The sequence below is a fragment of the Mobula hypostoma genome, chromosome 3 (assembly GCF_963921235.1).
Source record: "Mobula hypostoma chromosome 3, sMobHyp1.1, whole genome shotgun sequence".
Classification (NCBI taxonomy): Eukaryota; Metazoa; Chordata; class Chondrichthyes; order Myliobatiformes; family Myliobatidae; genus Mobula; species Mobula hypostoma.
In genome coordinates, this window is record NC_086099.1 from 228209609 (window position 1) to 228234432 (window position 24824).

General features: G+C 45.9%; 1 protein-coding gene across 1 annotated transcript in view; it reads right to left on the reverse strand.

Annotated features, from left to right (window-relative positions):
* oplah (5-oxoprolinase, ATP-hydrolysing) overlaps positions 1-24824 on the reverse strand; it is a 99896-nt gene that overhangs the window by 62129 nt on the left and 12943 nt on the right. Inside the window, exons 5-8 of the mRNA XM_063044682.1 lie at positions 22271-22394; positions 18818-19013; positions 17881-18046; positions 5555-5693 (exon numbers count right to left, since the gene is read on the reverse strand). Of these exons, the coding sequence (XP_062900752.1) occupies positions 5555-5693; positions 17881-18046; positions 18818-19013; positions 22271-22394 (625 nt within the window). The remainder of the gene's footprint in view (positions 1-5554; positions 5694-17880; positions 18047-18817; positions 19014-22270; positions 22395-24824) is intronic.

Genomic DNA, 24824 nt, shown 5'->3' on the forward strand with positions numbered 1-24824 from the left:
GACCTGGGTCAGTCTTTCACGCTGACTCCCGGTGTAGCCCAGTGAAGGCCATCAGGCCAGCCAACTTTTATCGATGTGCAATAGGGAGCATACTGACACACTGAATGACAGTGTGGTACTCTAGCTGCAGCAAGACAGATCACAAAGCACTCCAACAGGTGACCAGGACAGCTCAGCACACCACTGGGACTCTACTGAGGGACCTGGAACAATCTACAAGTCTCAATGCCTACGGCACACTCATAACGACACCAGAGACCCATCCCATCCCAATCGCTGTCTGTTCAATCTCCTGCCATCAGGTAGGAGATACAGAAACGTCTTTAGCCAAGACAGCAAGACTGTAAAACAGCTTCTTCCCGAGGACCATTGTGCAGCTGAATTATACTCACCCCAGCTTGCCAATGGCCTTTGAGTGTTACGGACTATCAAAGTCACTTGTTGCATGTAAATAGACAATAGACAACAGACAATAGGTGCAGGAGTAGGCCATTCGGCCCTTCGAGCCAGCACCGCCGTTCACTGTGATCATGGCTGATCATCCACAATCAGTATCCAGTTCCTGCCTTATCCCCATAACCTTCGATTCCGCTATCTTTAAGAGCTCTATCCATCTCTTTTTTGAAAGCATCCAAAGACTTGGCCTCCACAGCCTTCTGGGGCAGAGCATTCCATATATCCACCACTCTCTGGGTGAAAAAGTTTTTCCTCTACTCCGTTCTAAATGGCCTACCCCTTATTCTTAAACTGTGGCCTCTGGTTCTGGACTCACCCATCAGCGGGAACATGCTTCCTGCCTCCAGTGTGTCCAATCCCTTAATAATCTTATATGTTTCAATAAGATCCCCTCTCAGCCTTCTAAATTCCAGTGTATACAAGCCCAGTTGCTCCAATCTTTCGACATATGACAGTCCCGCCATCCCGGGAATTAACCTTGTGAACCTACACTGCACTCCCTCAATAGCAAGAATGTCCTTCCTCAAATTTGGAGACCAAAACTGCACACAGTACTCCAGGTGTGGTCTCACCAGGGCCCTGTACAGCTGCAGAAGGACCTCTTTGCTCTTATACTCAATTCCCCTTGTTATGAAGGCCAGCATGCCATTAGCTTTCTTCACTGCCTGCTGTACTTGCATGCTTGCTTTCAATGACTGATGTACAAGAACACCTAGATCTCGTTGTGCTTCCCCTTTTCCTAACTTGACTCCATTTAGATAATAATCTGCCTTCCCGTTCTTACCACCAAAGTGGATAACCGCACATTTATCCACATTAAACTGCACCTGCCCACTCACCCAACCTGTCCAAGTCACCCTGCATTCTCATAACATCCTCCTCACATTTCACACTGCCTCCCAGCTTTGAGTCATCGGTAAATTTGCTAATGTTACTTTTAATTCCCTCATCTAAATCATTAATATATATTGTAAACAGCTGCAGTCCCAGCACTGAACCCTGCGGTATCCCACTGGTCACCGCCTGCCATTCCGAAAGGGACCTGTTGATCGCTACTCTTTGTTTTCTGTCAGCCAGCCAATTTTCAATTTTAAATATGGGACTTTTTAAAAATTAAGCCGTACCGCATGTATTGCAAATGTCTGTCTGGCACGGACTGGAGAAGAACCACAATCTCATTGCCTGAGCAATGACAATAAAGTTTAATTCTATTCTACTGGGGCACAGGCCTCTGATAGCAGCTCCCCAGAGTCCTCTGTCCTGGGCCATTCTTTCAGGGCATAGCCATCGAAGGTCCTTCTCTCCCAGGAATGAGGTCTTTGCAGCTTCTGTTGGTGTTTCTGTAGCTCTGGGTCTTTACAGGATGGGGTCGCTCTCTTCATACCCACTCCTGCTTTCACAGCCGAGGGGGAGTTATTACACGAGTACTAGTCTCATCTCTAATCCCCCTTTCAGAGACGAGGGGGAGTTATTACATGAGTACTAGCCCCATGTCTAACCCCCTTTCACAGCTGAGGCATGGGACCGTCCGTGGTAGAGTGATTACCCAAGTACAGCTCCAATGCCATAGTCAAATCAACTGGAGTTTAACTGTCATTCAACTCTCCGTGGACACACTCGAATGAGACGGTGTTCCTTGGGGCCAAGGTGCAAGATACGTGCACATTCAAAATACTAAGAAAGGGAAAATAAAATATAGTCACGTAAGAAAACAAACTTTCAGTCTAAGCCGCTGAGCGACAAGTCCCGCAAATTGATTCCCAGCAGCCCAGCCTGTAATTACACCAATCCAACACAGGAGGGCAGCACTGACAGTACAGACCGAGTCCGGACCCCACACTACAACGCAGGCCCGAGGCTTGAGGCCTAGTCCTAGCTACCATCGAGGCGACGCTGCCACCTCGCCACCCGTCTCTGAAGCAAGCCTGCGGCAATCAATGTCCAACAGGGTCTTGCGATGGCAAAAGGACTGCCCAGGACAGTCACTCACGGTTTCACTGCACGCTGCCTTTGGGCCAACTCGAAGGCACCATCTCCGGTACCTCTGAGAAGCACGCAGCAGCACGGTGTGCTTTTCCAAAGCCAACCCAGCTTCTCCCTGGCCCGACGGGCCGACTTGCCTTCTCTGAACCGCCGGCCGGCTACTCTGAACAATGAGTAGCTCACTGATGCAGTGGACCTGCTGTACATGTAGTTACCGGAGTCAACAATGGTCTTACTAGGTATAAGAACACATTTAACAAAGGAACAAAAGCACTACTGGTCGGCCCGAGAGGCTGCCGCGTGTGCACATGCCCCCATCTTACCGCAAGTTTGCCAACGACATCACCGTCAATGGCCGAGTCAAAGGTGGTGACGACTCCGCACACGGGGGGAGATTGAAAATCTGGTCGAGTGGTGCCGTAATGACCTCTCACTCGATGTCAGCAAGACCAAGGAACAGATTTGTAGACTTCAGGAGAAGGAAACCAGAGGTCCATGAGCCGGTCACCATTGCAGATTCAGAGGGGGAGAGGGTCAGTGACGTTAAATTCCTTGGTGTTACTATTTCAGAGGATCTGTCCTGGGCCCAGTCAGCAAGTACAATTACGAAGCAAGCACGGTACTAACTTTCTTAGGAGTTTGCAGAGATTCAGCAAGACATGGAAAACTTTGACAACCTTCTATTGACCGGTCACATCACAGCTTGGTATGGAAACACCAATGCCTTTGAACAGAAAATCCTACGAAAGGTAGTGGAGTGGATATGACCCGGTCCGTCACGGTCAAAGCTCCCTCACCACTGACAGTGGCTATATTTTATTAGCACTTTGAAGAGACTTGGTACGTCGCCAAAGACTCTGCTGATGTACCGTGGAGAGCATTCTGACAGCTTGCTTCACCGTCTGGTGCGGAGGGGCCACTGCACAGGATCAGAAAAAGCTGCAGAAGGTTTCAATCTGGTCCATCATGGGCACTAACCTCCCCAGCACTGAGGACATCTTCAAAAGGCAATGCCTCAAAAAGGTGGCATCCATCATCAAGGGTCCCCATCACCCAGGACATGCCCTCTTCTCATTGCTGCCACCAGGAAGGAGGTACAGGAGCCTGAAGACATACACTCAATGTTTCAGGAACAGCTTCCACCCCTCTGCCATCAGATTTCTGAATGGACAATGAACCCATCAACACTACCTCAATGTTTTTTCCTCTTCTTTTACACTAATAATTTATTTGCATATACATTTGTTTAAAGATTCTTAAAATTATAATTGGCAATGTAATGGTGTGGCAAAACATCAAATTTCACAACATACGCCATATACACGAAAGCTCCCAGCAGTGACAACCTCCAGTCCATCGACGTGCACAGGGTGACGACAGTGATAAAACTTTAATAATAACTTATTCATAGAGCACTTCTCATACAGACAATGTAGTTCAAGGTGCATTACAATGGGATAAGAGTACAAACGTGAAAAAGAAATTTAAAAAATAAACATGAAAATAAAAGATAAAAATATGTTAGTTTAAAGCAACGTTAAATAAATAGGCTTTGAGCTGGTGTTTAAAAGTGTCAACAGAGTCTGCATCCCTTATAGTCTTAGGGTGTGAATTCCAGTTTAGGAATGTAGTTCAAAAAAGCTGACCTGACAATAATCTTTTGAGGGAGATAGTTTAAGTTGAAGAGGTTTAAGATTTTGAGCAGGATTAGAAAACAAAAACAATTCTGCGCTGTACTCCGGTCCCAGATCATTGAGAGCTTTAAAAACAAGTAAGGGAACTTTAAAATCGATTTTCTAAAAGATACAGGAAGCCGACACAGAGTAGTTAGGACAGGAGTGATATGTTCCCTTGTCCTGGTTTGAGTTAAAAGTCCGGCAGCAGCATTCTGAATGAGGTGAAGTTTGTCAGTAGATTGCTTTGGAAGGCCAGTAAAAAGTGTACTGCAGTAATCTGGTCTGTTTGATACAAAAGTGTGAATTAATTTTCCAGCATCATCCTGTGACGGACACAGACATGCCTTTGCAATATTTCCCGTGTAGGAATGCAACTCTAGTCACTTTCTTTATGTGGGATTTAAACTTCAAATCAGAATCAAGGATAACTTGTTACTTCTGATGTTACAAGTGGAGCAAAGTTCCCAAGTTTATCAAGAAATTTATCTCATTTGGCTTTGGTATTTCAGTTTTATCTTCATTTAGTTCTAGGAACTTATTGTTCATCCATTTCTTTACTGCAGACATACCAGAAGTCAGAAAGACAGGGAGTTACTGTACCATCAATGTCAACTGAGAAACACAGTTGTGTGTCATCTGCATGACAGTGGAACTCAAGTTTGTGCCCTCGAACGATGTCTCCTAAGGGAAGAACGTAAAAGGAGAAGAATATGGGTCCAAGACAGCTTCCTTCAGCAACACCAAAAGGAACATCGTATCTCTTGGAAAATTGGTTTCCAAGAGCAACAAAAGGAATTCTTTTTAAGATGTATGAATAAACTAATTAAGGGCACTCCCAGAGAGGCCAATCCAGTTCTCAAAGCCATCTCAGAGAAGGTTGTGGTTAATTGTGTCGAAAGCAGTACTTAGACTGAGAACTATTAGAACTGAGACCTTGTTGGCATCAGAGTTGAGCTTGAGGTTGCTGACCATTTTAATAAATGCTATTTCCGTGTTGTGGTTTGCACAAAAACCAGAGTGAAGCTTTTGTAGAAAATTGTTCTCACTCAGAAATTTGTTGAGTTGGTTGAAAATTACTTCCTTGAGAATCTTGCCCAGGAAGTGGAAATTTGACACAGGTCTGTAGTTAGCTAGCACCTCACTCTCAAGGTTTGGCTTTTAAAGTACGGGATTAATAGCTGCAGTTTTGAAGGCATGTGAAAGATCTCAATGCTTCAAGGGATGTGCTCATAATTGTCTTAACAGAATTGAAAGCACTGTTGAAAGAATCTTTAAACTGAGTGGTAGGGACAGGGTTGAGACAACAAGTAGATGGTTTACTCTTTGTTACGACCTTATAGGGTTCTGAATGGAAAACACTCGTAAATTTTGACGCAGTTGCCGATATTAAACCCGGTTCTGACTCTGGGGTTAGGAGGGGGCTTCACGCTTCAGCGTACCTGAAGGAAAGCACAGAGCCTCCGCCCGCCGCGACCGTATTGATGTCCAGCTGAGGGGCCTGGATGGTGACCCCCGCAGTCGTGGCTTCAAACACGTGCTCAAACTTGCCGGCATATCGACTCACGTCTGTTGACGTGCCTAAGGGAGGCAGGAGAAGTAAAAGACAGGGTTGTTATGGGAGCTGAATTAGGGTCTAAAATGTCACTTTTCTTATCAACAAACATATACGTCACCATATACAATCCTGAGATTCATTTTCTTGTGGGCATTCACAGCAAATACAAAGAAATATAAGAACATAAGAAATAGGAGCAGGAGGAGGCCATCCGGCCCATCGAGCCTGCCCCACCATTCAATAAGATCATGGCTGATCTGGCCACGGACTCATCTCCGGCTACCTGCCATTTCCCCTTAACCCTTAATTCCCCTGCTATGCAAAAATCTATCCAACCTTGTCTTAAATATATTTACTGAGGTAGCCTCCACTGCTTCATTGGGCAGAGAATTCCACAGATTCACCACTCTCTGGGAAAAGCAGCTCCTCCTCATCTCCAAACTAAATCTACTCCCCCGAATCATGAGGCTATGTCCCCTAGTTCTAGTCTAACCTACCAGTGGAAGCAACTTTCCTGCCTCTATCTTATCTATCCCTTTCATAAATTTTATGTATTCTATAAGATCTCTCATTCTTCTGAATTCCAGCCAGTACAGTCCCAGGCGACCCAATTTCTCCTCTTAGTCTAACCCTCTCATCTCTGGAATTAACCTGGTGAACCTCCTCTGCACTGCCTCCAAAGCCAGTATATCCTTCCTCAAGTATGGAGACCAGAACTGCACACAGTACTCCAGGTGTGGCCTCACCAGTACGCTGTACAGTTGCAGCATAACCTCCCTGCTCTTGAATTCAATCCCTCTAGCAATGAAGGCCAACATTCCATTTGCCTTCTTGATAGCCTGCTGCACCTGCAAACCAACCTTTTGTGATTCATGCACAAGTACTCCCAAGTCCCTCTGCACAACAGCATGCTGCAATTTTTACCATTTAAATAATCTGCTCTTTCATCTTGCCTTCCAAAGTGGATGATCTCCTGTTTACCAACATTGTACTCCATCTGCCAGACCCTTGCCCACTCACTTAATCTAACCAAGTCTCTCTACAGACTCTCTGTATGTTCTGCACAATTTGCTTTTCCACTCAATATAGTATCATCAGCAAACTTAGATACACTACACTCTTCCAGATTGTTAATGCACATGGTGAACAGTTGCGGGCCCAGCACCGACCCCTGTGGCACACTGCTCACCACTGACTGCCAACCAGAGTAACACCCATGTATCCCAACTCTCTGCTTTCTATTGGTTAACCAATCCTCTATCTATTTTAATACATCACCCACAACCCCTATGCATCCTTATCTTATGTACAAGTCTTTTCTGCAGCACCTTATCGAATGCCTTCTGGAAATCCAAGTAGATAATGTCCATCTGTTCCCCTCTATCCACTGCGCTTGTTATATCCTCAAAGAGCTCCAGTAAACTTGCAAAACAGGACCTGCCTTTGCTGAATCCATGCTGCATCTGCCTGATGGATCCATTTCTTTCCAGATCCCTCACTATTTCTTCTTTAATGACAGCTTCAATCATTTTCCCAACTACGGATGTTAAACTAACTGGCCTATAGTTACATCCTTTTTTTGAACAGTGGCATGACATTAGCCACCTTCCAATCCATTGAGACCTGCCCAGAGTCCAGAGAATTTTGGATAATTATCACCAAAGCCTTTACTATAACTTCTGCTATATCTATCAGTACCCTGGGATGCGTTCCATCAGGACCAGAGGACTTATGCATCTTCAAGCCCACAAGTTTGCTCAGCATTACCTCTTTAGTGATAGCTATTGTGTCAAGGTCCTCACCTCCCATCGCATCTATAACATCTTTCTTTAGCATGTTAGATGTGTCCTCCACCGTGAAGACCGACACAAAATAGTCATTCAAAGCCCGGCCATTTCCTCATTACCCAATATCAATTCCCCTTCTCGTCCTCCAAGGGACCTACATTCACTTTGGCCACCCTTTTCCACTTTATATAGTTATAAAAACTTTTTACCATCTGTTTTTATATTTTGTGCTAGTTTATTTTCATAATCTATCTTCCCTTTCTTTATGGCTTGCTTAGTGGTACTTTGTTGCTTTTGAAAGTTTTCCCAGTCTTCCAGTTTCCCACTACTCTTGGCAACTTTGTACACACGAGCTTTTAGTTTGATGCCTTCTTTTATTTCCTTAGTTATGCAATGCTGGCTCTCCCTACCCTTACTGTTCTTACTTTTAACTGGAATATACTTTTGTTGAGCACCGTGAAAAATCTCTTTGAAAGTCTTCCACTGTTCCCCAACTGTCCCATCAAATAGCCTGTGTTCCCAGTCTACACTGGCCAAATCCTCCCTCATCCCATTGTAGTCTTCCTTGTTTAGGCATAATACACTGGTTTTAGATCAAACCAATGCACCCTCCATTTGTATGAGAAATTCAATCATACTGTGATCACTCTTTCCAAGAGGATCTCTAACTCAAGGTCACTGATTTTACCTGTCACATTGCACAAGACCAGATCCAAGATGGCAGATCTAAGATAACACAATAGAATCAATTAAAAATACCCACTAGCTGGACAAACAACCGTGTGCAACATGCATCATGCCCTGGTATGGAAACACCAATGCCCTTGAACAGAAAGTCCTAGAAAAAGTAATGGATATGGCCCAGTCCATCTCGGGTAAAGCTCTCCCCACTACTGAGCTCATCTACACAGAGTGCTGTCGCTGGAAAGCACCATCCATCGTCTGGGACAAACCCCAGCCAGGTCACGCTCTCTTCTCACTGCTTCCATCCAGAAGCCTCGGGACTCTCACCACCAGGTTCAGGAGCAGTTATTAATCCTCAACCTCCAGGCTCTTGAAACAAAGTGGATCACTTCACTCGCCCCATCACTGAACTGTTCCCACAACATACGAGCTCACTTTCAAGGGCTCTTCATCTCATGTTCTCGATATTATTTATTTCCTTCAGTTAGTCCTGACGAAGGGTCTTGGCCTGAAACGTCGACTGCGCCTCTTCCTATAGATGCTGCCTGGCCTGCTGCGTTCACCAGCAACTTTGATGTATGTTGCTTGAATTTCCAGCATCTGCAGAATTCCTGTTGTTTTTATTATCATTTCTTTGTTTTTGTATTTGCAGTTGGTTGCCTTTTGCACAGTGGTTGAACGTCCAAGCTGGTTCAGTCTTTCATGGACTCAATTATGGTTATCATTCTATTTTGGATTTACTGAGCCTACGGGAAGATGAATCTCAGGGTTGTCTATGGTAACATATATGTACTTTGATAATAAATTTACTTTGAACTTTCAAAGACAACAAACTGCAAATACAAAAAAAAACAAATAAGCAAGCAGTTTAATTTTATGTATATACACACACACACACACACACGCATACTTGAAAATATGTTTGTATAATCACCTCTGGGGAGTCACTGGTTGCATCACAGCCTGGGATGAAACAGCAATGCCCTAGAATGGAAAAGCCTACAGAAAGCGGTGGAGACAGTCCAGTCCATCACAGGAAAAGCCCTCCTCGGCATTGAGCACATCTGCAAGGAGTGCTGCCACAAGAAAGCAGCATCCATCATCAAGGACCCCCACCCCCCCATCATCTAGGCCGTGCTCTCTTCTTGTTTCTAGCATTGGGCAGGAGGTACAGGAACCTTCGGTCCCATGTCAGTGAGGATAACATCACCCACAACTCGGAAATGATTCCACAAACTATGGACTCACTCTCAAGAACTCCTTACAACTCATGTTCTCAGTATTATTTTTCTTTGCACAGTTTGTCTTCTTTTGTATATTAGTTGTTTATCTGTCTGTGGTTATGTATAGTTTTTTTGCATCAACTCTAGAAGCTGTCCATGATGACAGATTATGACTCTGGTTTCATTGACGAGTATACCTACAGAGTCATCGGTCCTCACGTCTCCTCCCCGCATGGAACTCCAATCCCAGAACTCGCTAATAACCACAGATACCCTTCATCTTACGTCCACATCATTGGCCTTCCCTGAGCCCTAAGCCCTCTCCATTCCCAAACCTCCCCTATGAACCAAATCAGAGCCATGACCTCGGCAGAGACCACAGCTCAGTGACATCTTGACCATAAGTCTCAAATAATCTTTCACGCTTTGTAAAGTGTTAAATGGAATCATCATTGATGTTCAGAGGGCAGCAGGTTTATTAACAATGAGCTACTGACTTCCATTCTGTGTTTATTGTTACAATTTGTAACAGTATTGAAATTCTGACAATGTAAATACACTGAAGCTCTAAAATGCTTCAATGTAAAGGTTGTGGAACATTTATTATTTAGAATATGTATGAATTATATTCATTAACACATAATTAATTTCACAATTATATTAACAGATTTCAATATTATACTAGCATAATATATAATGTTCATAGAATTTTGATAAAAGAAAATTCCAGCTGTGTGGCAACAAAGGCTATGTGGGTGGGAGCGTTTCAGTTACTGTGCTGCCGGACACCCGTGCAGCTTAGAGGGAACAATGTACACTCCTGCACCTAACATCACTTTATGCAACTACAATACGGCTATACATAAGCTTATCCTATGTATATATGAACACCCTCAGTTATTTGTACACTGTGTTTAATAGGATTGTATTTATTGTGCTTCTTTATGTTACGTCAGACCTGGAGTAACAATCATTTTGTTCTTCTGTACTGAAGAATGAAAATAAACAACCTAAACTGCACTGCGGCAGACAGGAAGGCTCCACAATGGGTAGTCAAAACTGCCCTACATATCTCTGGCACCAGCCTACCCCCCATCAAGGACATACCGTATATACAGGAAAGGGCCAGTAACATCATGAAGGATTCCACCCACCCTTAGTCTGTGAGCCAGGACCCCAAATTTAGGCCACTGGTACCATCTGGGGGAAATAACTCAGTGATTTTTGGCAAATACGCACCCCTAGTGCTAGAAAATATGTGATAGCATTGCAGCGGTGGTAGCAAACAGATCCAGAGAATCAGACAATCCCAAGCTGGACTGGTTTTAATATCAGCACCAGGGACCAAGAACCAATCTCACAAGTTATTATTGCGTATCTGCCAACCATCAATTCACCAGCCACAGAGTTGACCACAGTATTTGAAATCTGGATCCAATCAGAACTAATCAGGAAGGAACTTCATTTAGAAACAATTGTGGTAGTCATGGATCAAGCACTCCATTCAAAAGCCACTGAAGTTGCCTGGAAGCACAAAGAGCGCTTCTCCAACATTCTTCTCAGGATGGGGACATTCCACACCATATGTAATGCCTTAGCCATCCTAGGAAAGCAGTTTTGGGATGCTGGGCTAAAGGATGCATGCATAGAGGCTAGAATTGTCGCAGACGGGTCCATCAATGGAGTCCTTGATGGTAAACACTACAATCTTACTGTCAGGGTCCACAAGTACATCTATGAAGCACTGATGAGACTCGCATGGGCAGAGTTCACACCGTGGGTGGAGGACAACGTTCCAGAGAGGAGTGGGATGATCAAATCATTCTTAGACCATGTGAATGACATGGCCAGTGACTTGAACCAACAGAAGATGAACAATCTGCTGCAAAGTCCACTCTTAGCTGAGCTGATAACCCTGTGGATGGACTTTCCGGAACACCTCTGTCACAACGATGGAGAGCTATCTACATTCTGGATATCATACATGGTAGAGAACGTAGTACTTGGGCTTCTGTGCACCTCTCGTGAGGGGGACTGGGAGTTGCACCTCCATGCTATAAGAACCATGATCCTATGGTGCTTTGCCTATGATAAGATGAATTATGCCAGGTACCTGTCCCCTTACTTTGCTCAGATGATGAACCTCCCAGAGAAGAATCCTTCTGTGTATGAGGCCTTCAAGACAGGCCAATTCTCAGTGCAGCTGTCAAGTAACAACCCCTTTGGGCAGATCCCTGTGGACCAGGCTATTGAAGCCACAGTGAACAAAGACACACAGACTCCTGGAGGCACATCACGGTTCAGCCTGAATGCTGGAGCTATCAAGCGTTACTACGTAACAGCTGAGCACCACAGTGCATTCCTGGGATTCCAGTTAAGGGAGATGGTGCAAGACAACAAATCAGAGCTTTATCATGCGGAACTACAGCGGCCAAGAATCCAGAAAGATGAGGAAGCAGTTTCAGCAGTGGGTAGCCTCATACATGAATGGGTCAACCCATTTGCAGAGAAGCAGGATCTCACTAGCATCTCTACAGCAAAGGCAGCCCCCAAGGACATTGCCTCCGACCTGATGAAGGCATATGAGATTGGTGAGCAATGCTATGCAACCTTCAAAGGTAAGAGACGAGAGGAAGACCCACCAGCAAAGAAATTCCATGACCCAATGAAAACCAACAAGCTGAAAACATTCAGTGATATGTGTAAGAAGAGAGAAGTGAAATCAAATGGGAGGGTGATCATCTTGAAAGCAGACAGGTCTTTGTTTGGACGCATCTTAGCGATGGCACAAGGGCGCAGTCTACGTATGGAGGATATCCTTTCTCATCCCCTTGGACCATTGTCCTGGGCCCTGTCCACACCAGAAGGATCACTCAGAAAGGCAAATAAAGCTACTTTAGCCACAACCTTGCAGAAAAATGTAGCAGTAGAAGAGCAACTCCCAGGAAACTCTGCTACAGTGGTTGATGGAATGAACTTTGTCCAAAGAATAAAAGGTGATCAGTTACTTTCAGCAATGTTGCCACAACATTTCTGGGTATGGCTCTGAGGGAAGGCAGTCAGAGTAGCAGAATAGATGCTGTGTTCGACACATACAAGGAGAACTCTATAAGAATAGTGAAAGATCTCTACGGAGTGAAGAGACTGGTCATGAGTTGCAAGGTATCACAGGCACACAGATGGTGAGGCAGTGGAGGAGCTTCCTGACCAAAGTCAGTAACAAAAATAGTCTCATTAGCTTCATAGTCCATGAATGGAGGAAGGAGGAGTACAGAGCAAAGCTACAGGAGAAGATTCTGTATGCAACTGTGAATGACAAATGTTACAGAATCACATCTCAAGACAGTGAAGAGGTGACAGCTCTTCAGTGTCAACAAGAAGAAGCAGATGGCCACCTACTTCCCAATGCTGCCCATGCCACAAGAGAGGGATACCAATCTATAGTGATCTGCTCAGAAGACACAGATGTCTTCATCATGGCTTTAGCATTTTGTGACAAGATTGAGGCTCCATTGTTGTTGTTGAGGTGTGGCACTAGAACCAGTACAAGGTTTGTAGACATCAGGAAGGTTGCTGCCACTGTTGGCATAGAGGTTTGTAGGGCTCTCCTCGGGTTGCATGCATATACAAGATGTGACACTATAGGCGCTTTTGCAGGCCGAGGGAAGACAAGTGCTCTAAAACTTCTGACCAGCAACAGGGAAACTCAGGACACATTCTTAGAGTTGGGTCAGGAATGAGACCTCTCCCAGAATAGATGGACAAACTGGAGGCATTTACATGTCTCCTGTATGCCCCAAAAGCATCAACCACCAAGGTCAATGAGCTCAGGTATCAACTTTTCTGTGCCAAAAAAGGTGAAATTGGAAGTCATCAACTCCCACCATGCAAGGACCACTGCTTAACAAAACATGCACGCAAGCCAACTACCAGGCTGGTATATGGAGAAGATGTTTGGAGAAGGACCCACAAGTGCCAAGCCCTGTTGGCACAGGATGGAAGATGAAGAGAGAAGAGGAAGCTGAACAGTTGGTGGTGCACTGGATGGAAGGCCAGCCAGCACCCGATGCCATCTTGGATTTACTGGCCCTTAACTGTCCAAAAAAATGTTCACTTCCAAGATGTATGTGTGTTGCAAATGGCCTCAGATGTACTGACATGTGTAGACTGGCAGACTGTGAGAACCAGGCATCCACTTCAAAGAGTGTGGAAAGTTCAGATGAAGATGTGGAAGACGTGGAAGCCTTGGTAAATTATTATGATTATTAAATAGGTTATGAAAGTATGGAAAACAAAGTATGGAAAGCAGTCTTTGATTAAATATATTTTACAACCAAATGGGGCCTAGGTTATGGCCGTGTGGAACCCCACATTTGAATTATTGTACCATAATTCTATATGCTATGACAAAAGCTTAAGATTGTTTTGATTTGATACAACAATATGGAAAATATCATGACATTCATAAAACTCCAGAAATCTCTCCAAATGAGGGTTTTTTACCTTTTGGAGGGGGTGGGGGGGTAACATTTTCTGCGGTACTGATGTTAATATGGAATATATACAAAAAGTGATTACTTATTTGAATTCCTCCACAAATCCATGTGACTATATGTGTCCTAGGGTTTTTATTGACTTTTCCAAAATAAGCAACAAATATTTTTCGAAAAGTGAAATGATTCACTCTACTGAAATTGGGCACTGTACTGCGAGTGCCACCAATGACAGAGTTTTCAATGTACAATTTTATAACAATGTTTGATGAAAAGTGCTTGAACTCAGCTATCATTGTGACAAATCTCAATGTTGAGGGATCACTGATGACAAAATACCACTCGGTTGAATATATATGTTGTATTTCATACAGGCCACTTTTCAGAAATGCTTATTTTGGGGTAGTGTTATAAAATGCATGACAGCACACATAAAGCTACCACTGGTGCAATGCTATCACATATTTTCTAACTCTAGAGATGTATACCTTGCCAAAAATCACTATGAACATTATTCCCGTCAGATGGTACCAACACTCCTGTGCCTAGCGACACTTTATGGACATACAATCAATCTATATAACCCACCTTATTTATTGAGTTTTTTTTGTATTATTACTTTCTTTAGGTGTCAAATGGTTGATGTGATGCTTCTAGTGTGGTAGTGTAGTAGTTAGTGCTTGTCACTCTCACTTTCAGCTGCCACTGCTGTCTAGTAGTCTTGCGAAAACGAGAGCTGAATGTCTCCCTGCCAGGATGTAGCCGCTTCAACAGCAAGCCTTGTAGTGCCTCCTCGCTGGCAACACACGGAAGCTGAATTCCTTTTGTTCTCAGGCTGAACTACAGAGGACGGGAAGGAGGTCTGGCCCCTGCACATGCAGCGTGCAGGCCCACTGGTGTGTGGACACGCCCTAGTGCCCTTGAACCAGATCCCCAGCTATGGGCAAATAGCTCCACTGCCTTGTGGGCAGTCTCGGGAGAGACGGAGGCTACGGGAGTGAACCCAGACAGCAGATCTGGAGTGGAGCCCCTAAAGAAACTGGACGTCATTGAACATCCGGCAGCTCCTGCAGTGAAGCTGGTGCCAAACGTATTGCTTCATAAGCTTTCCTTTGGACTACACTGGTGAGGCCAGGAGGGAGATCTTGATGCCTGGGCACCTCAGGACCTCCATACCTTCCGTCCAGGCTTGTGGTGATGATCGTCATCACCCATTGTCCTTCGAGACAGATGAATACCAACCAACCACTACATTCTTCACCTTTCTGTGCGGCATCAGATCCGGAGTAACAATTATTTCATTCTCCCTCACACAAATGTACTGGAAATGACATTAAACAATCTGGAGTCTTACACAATCGTGAATCTTGTAAATGTTTTCAACAGGTGGTGTACAGGGATATCCACATTCCCTGAACATCAACACCCTTCAATTTAAAACTAATCTCTATTCTTTTTACCAAAGTTGATGACCCCAAATATTTCCACCTCCCATTCACTCAATTGGTCTACTGCATACTGTTGAGATTTTTCTGCATCCTCCTCACAACTCAAACTGATATCCAGCCTATCATCCCCACTGGGCCACAGGCCACTGAAAGCAGCTCGGCAGAGCCCTCTGGCCTGGGCCAGTTCTCCACGTTGAACCCAGGTGTAGCCTGTCTTCTCCCAGGGATGGGATCTCTGCAGCTTCTGTAGCTCTGGGTTTTACCAGGAGGAGTTGCTCCCTTCACACCCAACCCTCTTCCTTTCACAGCCAGGCTTCGAACAGCCCACGATGGAGTTTTACAACCTTGTTTCAGCAGTAAATCCGGAACGGATTCCACTTGGCCTGTGAAGTTGGTGCAAAGGGGCACCGACTTCATGGACCCTGTACAGATTACGGAGGAGGGGGTGTTTGCTGTCCTGAGGCAAATCAGGGTTGATAAATCCCCAGGGCCTGACAAGCTGTTCCCTCGGACACTGCAGGAGGGAAGTGCAGAAATTGCCAGGACCCTAGCAGAGATATTTAAAACATCCTTACTGACAGGAAATGTACCAGAGGATTGGAGGAGAGCCAATATTGTTCCACTGTTTAGGAAACACTCTAAACATAAACCAGAAAATGATACGGTGGTGAGTCTGACATCAGTTGAGGGAAAGTTAATGGATGGTCTTCTAAGGGGTTGGATATGAGATTTTCAAGGATGTTACCAGGAAAGTGGATGAAGGCAAGGCAATTAATATTGCCTACATGGACTTTAGACACCACGTGGGAGGCTGGTTAAGAAGTTTTGGTCATTTGAAATTTAGAATGAGGTACAGCTCAACCTTCACTAATCCAACTGCCTGTAATCCGGTTCCTTCGATAATCAGGCACTGATTATGTTTAATGTGATCCTTCTGTAATTCGGCATTTTCACTAATCCGGCACTCCTCAGGTCCCAATGGTGCCGGATTAGTGAAGGTAAATCGCATTAGACATTGGCATTGTGGAGAAGTCAAAGAGTGGTTGTAGATGGGTGCCTCTTTGACTGGAGGCCTGGTGACTAGTGGTGTGCTGCAGGGATCAGTGCTGGGTCTGTCATCTATATCAATGATCTGGGTGATAATCTGGTTAACTGGATCAGCAAATTTGCGGATGATGCCAAGATTGGTGGTGTAGTATACAACAAGGAAGAATATCAGGGCTTGCAGTGGGATCTGCATCAGCTTGGAAAATGGGCTGAAAAATGGCAGATGGGATTTAATGCAGACAAGTGTGAGTGTTGCACTTTGGAGGGACCAAGCAGGTAGGGATTACACAGTGAACAGTAGTGCATTGAGGAGTGCGGTTAAAAAAAAGGTTCTGGGAGTACATGTCCATAATTCATTGAAACTGGCCTCACAGGGTCATCAAGAACATTTCTGGTACATTGGCCTTCATAAATCAATGCATTGAGTACAGGATCTTGAAGTTGTACAAGAAGTTGGTGAGGCCTAATTTGGAGTACTGTGTGCGGTTTTGGTCACCTACCTACAGGAAAGATGCAAATAAAACTGAAAGAGTACAGAGAAAATTTAACAAGGAGTACCTGAGTTACAAGGAAAGATTGAACAGGTTAGGACTTTATTTCCTGGAACACAGAAGACTGACGGGAGAAGTAACTGAGGGATACAAAATTATGAGGATACAGATGGAGTAAATGCAAGCACACTTTTTCCACCGAGGCTGGACTGATCTACAACCAGAGGTCATGGGATAAGGGTGAAAGGTGAGAAGGTCAAGGGGAACGTGAAGGGAAACTTCTTCACTCAGAGGGTTGTGGGCGTGTGGGATGAGCTGCCAGCACAAGTGGTGCTTGCGAGCTCAATTTCAACATTTAAGCAAAGTTAAGATAGGTACATGAATGGTAGGGGTACAGAGGGCTGTGGTCTGGGTGCAGGTGGATGGGAGTAGGCAGCTTAAATGGATCAGCACGGACTAGATGGGCTGAAGGGCCTGTTTCTGCGCTGTACTTCTCTGTGACTCTGACAGGGGATAATCCTGGGGATGGGATGATGTCAGAATCTGGTTCATTGTCACTGACATATGTTGGAAAACGTGTTCTTTTGCAGCAGCAGTACAGAGCAATACATAAAAATAAGCCTTTCAATCTCAGAAAGGGTAACATATAACAACCATAAATCAGGAGTGCAAAATGGGAGGAAAACTATTGGGGCACTGCCATGGATTCATTTGCCCATACAGAAACCTGACGAGGGGAAGAAACACTGAGTGTCTCCTCAGGCTCCTGTACCTCCTTCCAGACGGCATGTCCTGGGTGAGGTGGGTCTTAATGATGGATGCTGCTTCTTTGGGACATCCCCTTTTAACGCTGTCCTCGATGCTGGGGAGGCTGGTGCCCACGATGGAGCTGGTTGAGTTGACAACTTCCTGCAGCTTTTTCTGATCCTGTACAATGGCCCCTCCATACCAGACGGTGATGCAACCAGTTAGAATGCCCTCCATGGTACACGTGTAGAAATCTGAGAGTTTAAATGCCAAGGATTTGAGACACTCACCGCCCATGTCGAAGCCGATGACAGCCTCTGCTCCAGCCCATCCGTGCGTGGTGACTGCGTAGCCTACGACCCCTCCGGCTGGTCCAGACAGGATTGCCCGAGACCCGTTAAACTTGTCCATGGGGGTGAGGCCCCCGTCTGACTGCATGAACAGAACCCGCATGTCCTGGAGTTGGGGGGAGGGAGAGAGCATGCAGTGTGAGAGGTCCTGTCCTGTCCCCAGTCAATGCCATACCCTTCAGTGTACCCACATCATCGAGCTAACTGAACTGCTTTCAACATCGATGAGTTGCAGCTTGCTCCTGCAGAGACAGACACAGATGCATACACAGAGACAAACACACACATACATGTCCAGACACACGCGCATAGATACACACACACCATAAGACAAAGGAGCAGAAGTCAGCCATTCGGCCCATCAAGTCTGCTCTGCCATTCTATCATGAGCTGATCTATTCTCCCATTTAGTCCCACTCCCCCGCCTTCTCACCATAACCTTTGATGCCCTGGCTACTCAGATACCCATCAATCTCTGCCTTAAATACACCCAATGACTTGGCCTCCACTGCTGCCCGTGGCAACAAATTCCTTAGATTCACCACCCTCTGACTAAAAAAATTTCTTCGCATTTCTATTCTGAATGGGCGCCCTTCAATCCTTAAGTCATGCCCTCTCGTACTAGACTCCCCCACCATGGGAAACAACTTTGCCATACGTGTGCAGACACACAGATGCACAAACATGTATTGCTCTATGACTTTGCTCAAAGATAGCATGGACCAAATGATCAGAATGGCCTGTAACCTTGCTGTATTGCTCTACAAATCGGAGTGCTGGGAGATAGCATGGAATCGATGGACTGAATGGCTTCGCTCTACGCCAAGCTTAGGAAACCTACCATTCCACGAAGCAGATTCTGTCATAAACTGGGTACCTTGAGAGTGTCCTGGAAGCCGGTGCGGAAGCCGCTGATGTACCTCCTGATGCAGGGGGTGAGGTAGGCATCAGCGCAGGCGGTGTAGCCCCGGGGTACCACCCGGACCATGGGCATCACCTCCGAGGACAGCGAGACGTGCTGGAAGCCCAACCTCCTCGCCAGCTCACCAACCTGCCGCTCGTGCTCAGGCCACCTGCCAAGAAAGGACAGTCAGCCGGGGTCACAATTACACCAGGGTGGGGGCAGAGCGCTGCACATTGGCAGAGTTCAGATCCAGCCGACAGAATGTTCCGGAACCATGGGATGGGATCCGGAATGGAAACAACGTGGAACAGGCCCTTCCGGCATGCCTTTGAGCTGCACTGCCAGCACCCCAGCGACTCAACTCTGGCCCAATCACAGGACCAACGAACCTACCAACGGGCACGTCTTTGAAACATGGGCGGGAACCGAGCGCCCAGAGAAACCCCACGCACTCACGGGGAGAACGTACAAACCCCTTACAGACGACGCAGGAACCGTGCCGAACACAATGCCGAATTCAGTTCAGTCTCTTCCACCCGGTCATTACTGCGGCACAGTAGTGCAGTGGTCAGCGCAGCGCTTTACAGTAACAGTTCCCGCTGCTGCCTGTAAGGGGTTTGTACGCGGGTTTGCACGCGGCCATCTGGCTTCCTCTGAGTGCTCCAGCAGCCCCCTCCACCCCCCAGTCCAAAGCTGTACCAGTGGGAGTTTGTAAGTTCAGGACATGCTTTGTTGACGGCGGAACCATGGTGACATTTGTGGGCAGCCCCCAGCACATCCTCAGACTGTGCTGGTCGTTGACACAAACACTGTAGCTCACTGTGGATGTGAACATTTGGATGCTTCAAAGTATTTGTGACACATGAAGTTAATCTTTTAAAATCTCTCCATTCTTTACACATTGCTCTGAAAAATCCTGATCACACCATCACGTCTGTTTCAATCAGATTACACCATCACCACGTCTGTTTCAATCAGATTACACCATCACGTCTGTTTCAATCTGATTACACCATCACGTCTGTTTCAATCAGATTACACCATCACCACGTTTGTTTCAATCTGATTACACCATCACGTCTGTTTCAATCAGATTACACCATCACCACGTTTGTTTCAATCTGATTACACCATCACCATGTCTGTTTCAATCTGATTACACCATCACGTCTGTTTCAATCTGATTACACCATCACGTCTGTTTCAATCAGATTACACCATCACCACGTTTGTTTCAATCTGATTACACCATCACGTCTGTTTCCAGCATCAGTTCTGGAAGCACTTTCCAGGAACCTTTCAGATCCAAACTTGACTTCCGGGCCAAGAAACCTCACAAATTCAGCGTGTCCCCGTCGACCCTCGCCAATTGCACAGTAGAGTGCATCCTACCCAGATGCATCACAGCTCGGTACAGCAGAGCACAAGACAACAAGGAACTGCAGAGAGTTGTGGACGTGGCTCGACACATCATGGAAACCAGCCTCCCTTCCATGGACTCTGTCTACACTTTTCACTGCCTCAGTAACACAGCCAGCATAACCAAATACCCCACCCACCCCCGACATTCTCTCTCTCCCCTCTCCCATCAGGCAGAAGGTAAAAAGCCTGAAAGCACATCCCAGCAGGGTCAAGGACAGCTTCTGCCATCAGAGTCTTGAATGGACCTCTTGTTATATAAAGACTGAAAGGGAGATGAGAGTTGATATTGGACCACTGGAAAATGATGCTGGTGAGGTAGTAATGGAGGACAAAGAAATAACAGATGAACTTTATGGGTACAGGGCATCAGTCCTCACTGTGGAAGACACTAGCAGTGTGCCAGAGGTCTGTGAGTGTCAGGGAGCAGGAGTGAGTGCCATTGGTATTACAAGGGAAAAAGTGTGAGGCAAACTCAAAGGTCTTAAGGTGGGCCAGATGGACTACATCCCAGAGTCCTGAGAGAGGTTGCTGAAGGGATAATGGATGCATTGGTGATGATCTTTCAAGAATCACTTGATTCTGGCATGGTCCCAGAGGACTGAAAAATTGCAAATGTCACTCCACTCTTTAAGAAGGGAGGAAGGCAAAAGAGAGGAAATTCTAGGCAAGTTAGCCTGACTTCAGTGGTGAGAAAGTGTTGGAGTCTATTATTAAGGATAAGGTTTTTGGGTACTTGAAAGTAATGATAAAATAAGTCAAAATCAGCGTGGTTTCTGTCAAGGGAAATCTTGCCTAAAAAATCTGTTTGATTTCTTCGAGAAGGTAACAAGCAGGGTGGACAAAGGAGAGGAAGTAGATGTCATTTACTTGGATTTTTAGGAGGCAGTTGATAAGGTGCCACACATGAGGCTGCTTAGCAAGATAAAACCCTATGGCGTTACAGGAAAGATACTGGAATGGCTGACAGGCAGGAGGCAGTGAGTGAGAATAAAAGGGGCCTTTTCTAGTTGGCTGCCAGTGACTGCTGGTGTTCCTCAGGGGTCAGTATTGGGACCGCTGCTTTTCACATTGTTTGTCATTGATTTAGATAATGGAATTGATGGGTTTGTGGCAAAGTTTGCAGATGATACGAAGACAGGTGGAGGGGTAGGTAGTGCTGAGGAAGCAATGCAATTGCAGCAGGACTTAGACAGATTGGAAGAATGGGCAAAAAAATGGCAGATGGAATACAGTGTTGGGAAATGATAAAGGGAACAATAGTGCAGACTATTATCTAAATGGGGAGAAGGTTCAAACATCAGAGGTGCAGGGGGACTTGGGAATCCTCGTGCAAGACCCAATGGGCTGAATGGCCTAATTCAGCTCCTATGTCTAATGGTTTTGTAGAGGGCCTTAACCCCACAATCTATGTCACTAAATACTTTGCACCTTACTGCCTGCCTGCTCTGCACTCTCCATAACTGTAACACTTTATTCTGCATTCTGTTACTGCTTTACCTTGTTCTACCTCAATGTGCCTTCCAGGTTGTCCTCCTTCACCTCTCCTCACCTGTCCCCTTCCTTTCCGATCCTGACGAAGGCTCTCAGCCCGAAACGTCAACTGTTCATTCCACTCCATAGATGCCGCCTGACCTGCTGAGTTCTGTCTCTCCGTCTCTGTGTGTCCATGTCTGCCTGTGGATTTCCGGCATCCGCAGAATCTCTCGTGTTTAAGTATGCAAGGCAAACTTTCCACTGTAGCTCAGTACACAAGACAACAATAAACCATTCTCTGTGTCAGAAACCTACCCTACAAATCACAGGGAGAACATACCAAACCCAGACTGCTGGCTCAGAAATGGCATTGCACTAATCACCGCACCACAGTGCTACACCAGAGTCGACACAGAGTTCCTGATAGCAGGAGCGAAACAGAACACACCAGCGAGCAACACCACGGGAGGGAGGGCACAGGGAGGTCCTGCGAGGGTTGGAAGGGGGGACACAAAAACAATATGGCCTCACGTGTAGGAATGCAAGAGCACCACAGCGAGACTACGGATGCCTCTCGACAAAACGGCTTTCAGCTCAGCCTCCAGCTGTACCAGGTCCACACTCCTCCACACCTCCACCCGCTCTCCCGTGGATCCTGTGAAACACAGTCAGAATCCAGATCAGGTTTAATATGGCCGGCATGTCCCGAGATCTGTCATTTTGTGGCAGCAGTAAATCATTATGAAAAACAGACAAAAACAAATTAAGTACGTAGTGCAAAAGGAGAGGAAAACGGGTTGTGTTCACGGGTTCATGGTTCGTTCAGAAATCTGATGGCGGTGGGGTAGAAGCTGCTCATGATACGTTGCGTGTGTGCGAGTCTCCAGGCTCCAGTTACCCCTCCTTGTTGGTGGCAATGAGAGGAGGGTGCTGGAGGAATTTTAATGATGGACGTGGCCTTTTTGAGGCATCGCTCCTTGAAGATGTCCCAGATGCTGGGGAGGCTGGTGCCCACGATGGAGCTGACCAAGTTTATAACTTTCTGCAGCTTTTTCTGATCCTGTGCTCTGGCCCCTCCATACCAGACGGTGATACAACCAGTTAGAATGCTCTCCACGGTACATCTGTAGAAATTTGCGAGGCAGCTGGTACCCCCGGCAAACAGAATGCACAATCTTTAAATATTAACTTCAGTTCTCACACATACATTGAAACAGCCAGTGAAATATGCTGTTTGCACCGATGACCAACGCAGTTTGAGGACGTGCTGGAAGCAGCCTGCAAGTGTTGCCGTGTTTCTGGCACCAACATAGCGTGCCCACAACTTGCTAACCCTAATCTGTAGGTGGAAGGAAATTGAAGCATCTGTCAGAAACGCAGTCATGGGGTGAACATATAAACTCCTCACGGACAGTCACGGGGAGAACATATAAACTCCTCACGGACAGTCACGGGGAGAACATATAAACTCCTCACGGACAGTCACGGGGAGAACATATAAACTCCTCACGGACAGTCACGGGGAGAACATATAAACTCCGTACAGTCACGGGGAGAACATATAAACTCCTACAGACCGTCACAGGGAGAACATATAAACTCCTACAGACCATCACGGGGAGAACATATAAACTCCTACAGACAGTGACGGGGAGAACATACAAACTCCGTACAGACAGTCATGGGGAGAACATATAAACTCCTACAGACCGTCACAGGGAGAACATATAAACTCCTACAGACCGTCACAGGGAGAACATATAAACTCCTACAGACCGTCACGGGGAGAACATATAAACTCCTGACAGACCATCACGGGGAGAACATATAAACTCCTCACAGACAGTCACGGGGAGAACATATAAACTCCTACAGACAATCACGGGGAGAACAGATAAACTCCTACAGACCGTCACGGGGAGAACGGATAAACTCCTACAGACCGTCACGGGGAGAACATATAAACTCCTGACAGACCATCATGGGGAGAACATATAAACTCCTCACAGACAGTCACGGGGAGAACATATAAACTCCTACAGACAATCACGGGGAGAACAGATAAACTCCTACAGACCGTCACGGGGAGAACGGATAAACTCCTACAGACCGTCACGGGGAGAACATATAAACTCCTACAGACCGTCACGGGGAGAACATATAAACTCCTGACAGACCAACACGGGGAGAACATATAAACTCCTCACAGACCATGGAGGAAACGCAGAAATGCAGGCAGTCATGGGGAGAACATATAAACTCCTACAGACTGTCATGAGGAGAACATATAAACTCCTACAGACCGTCACGGGAAGGACATATAAACTCCTAGAGACTGTCACGGGGAGAACATATAAACTCCTGACAGACCAACACGGGGAGAACATATAAACTCCTCACAGACCATGGAGGAAACGCAGAAATGCAGGCAGTCACGGGGAGAACATATAAACTCCTACAGACTGTCATGAGGAGAACATATAAACTCCTACAGACCGTCACGGGAAGGACATATAAACTCCTAGAGACTGTCACGGGGAGAACATATAAACTCCTACAGACCGTCATGGGGAGAACATATAAACTCCTACAGACCGTCACGGGGAGAACATTTAAACTCCTGACAGACCATCACGGGGAGAACATATAAACTCCTCACGGACAGTCACGGGGAGAACATATAAACTCCTCACGGACAGTCACGGGGAGAACATATAAACTCCTCACGGACAGTCACGGGGAAAACATATAAACTCCGTACAGTCACGGGGAGAACATATAAACTCCTACAGACCGTCACAGGGAGAACATATAATCTCTTACAGACCGTCATGGGGAGAACATATAAACTCCTGACAGACCATCACGGGGAGAACATATAAACTCTTACAGACAGTCACGGGGAGAACATATAATCTCTTACAGACCGTCACGGGGAGAACATATAAACTCCTGACAGACCATCACGGGGAGAACATATAAACTCCTCACAGACAGTCACGGGGAGAACATATAAACTCCTACAGACAGTCACGGGGAGAACATATAAACTCCTACAGTCACGGGGAGAACATACAAACTCCAT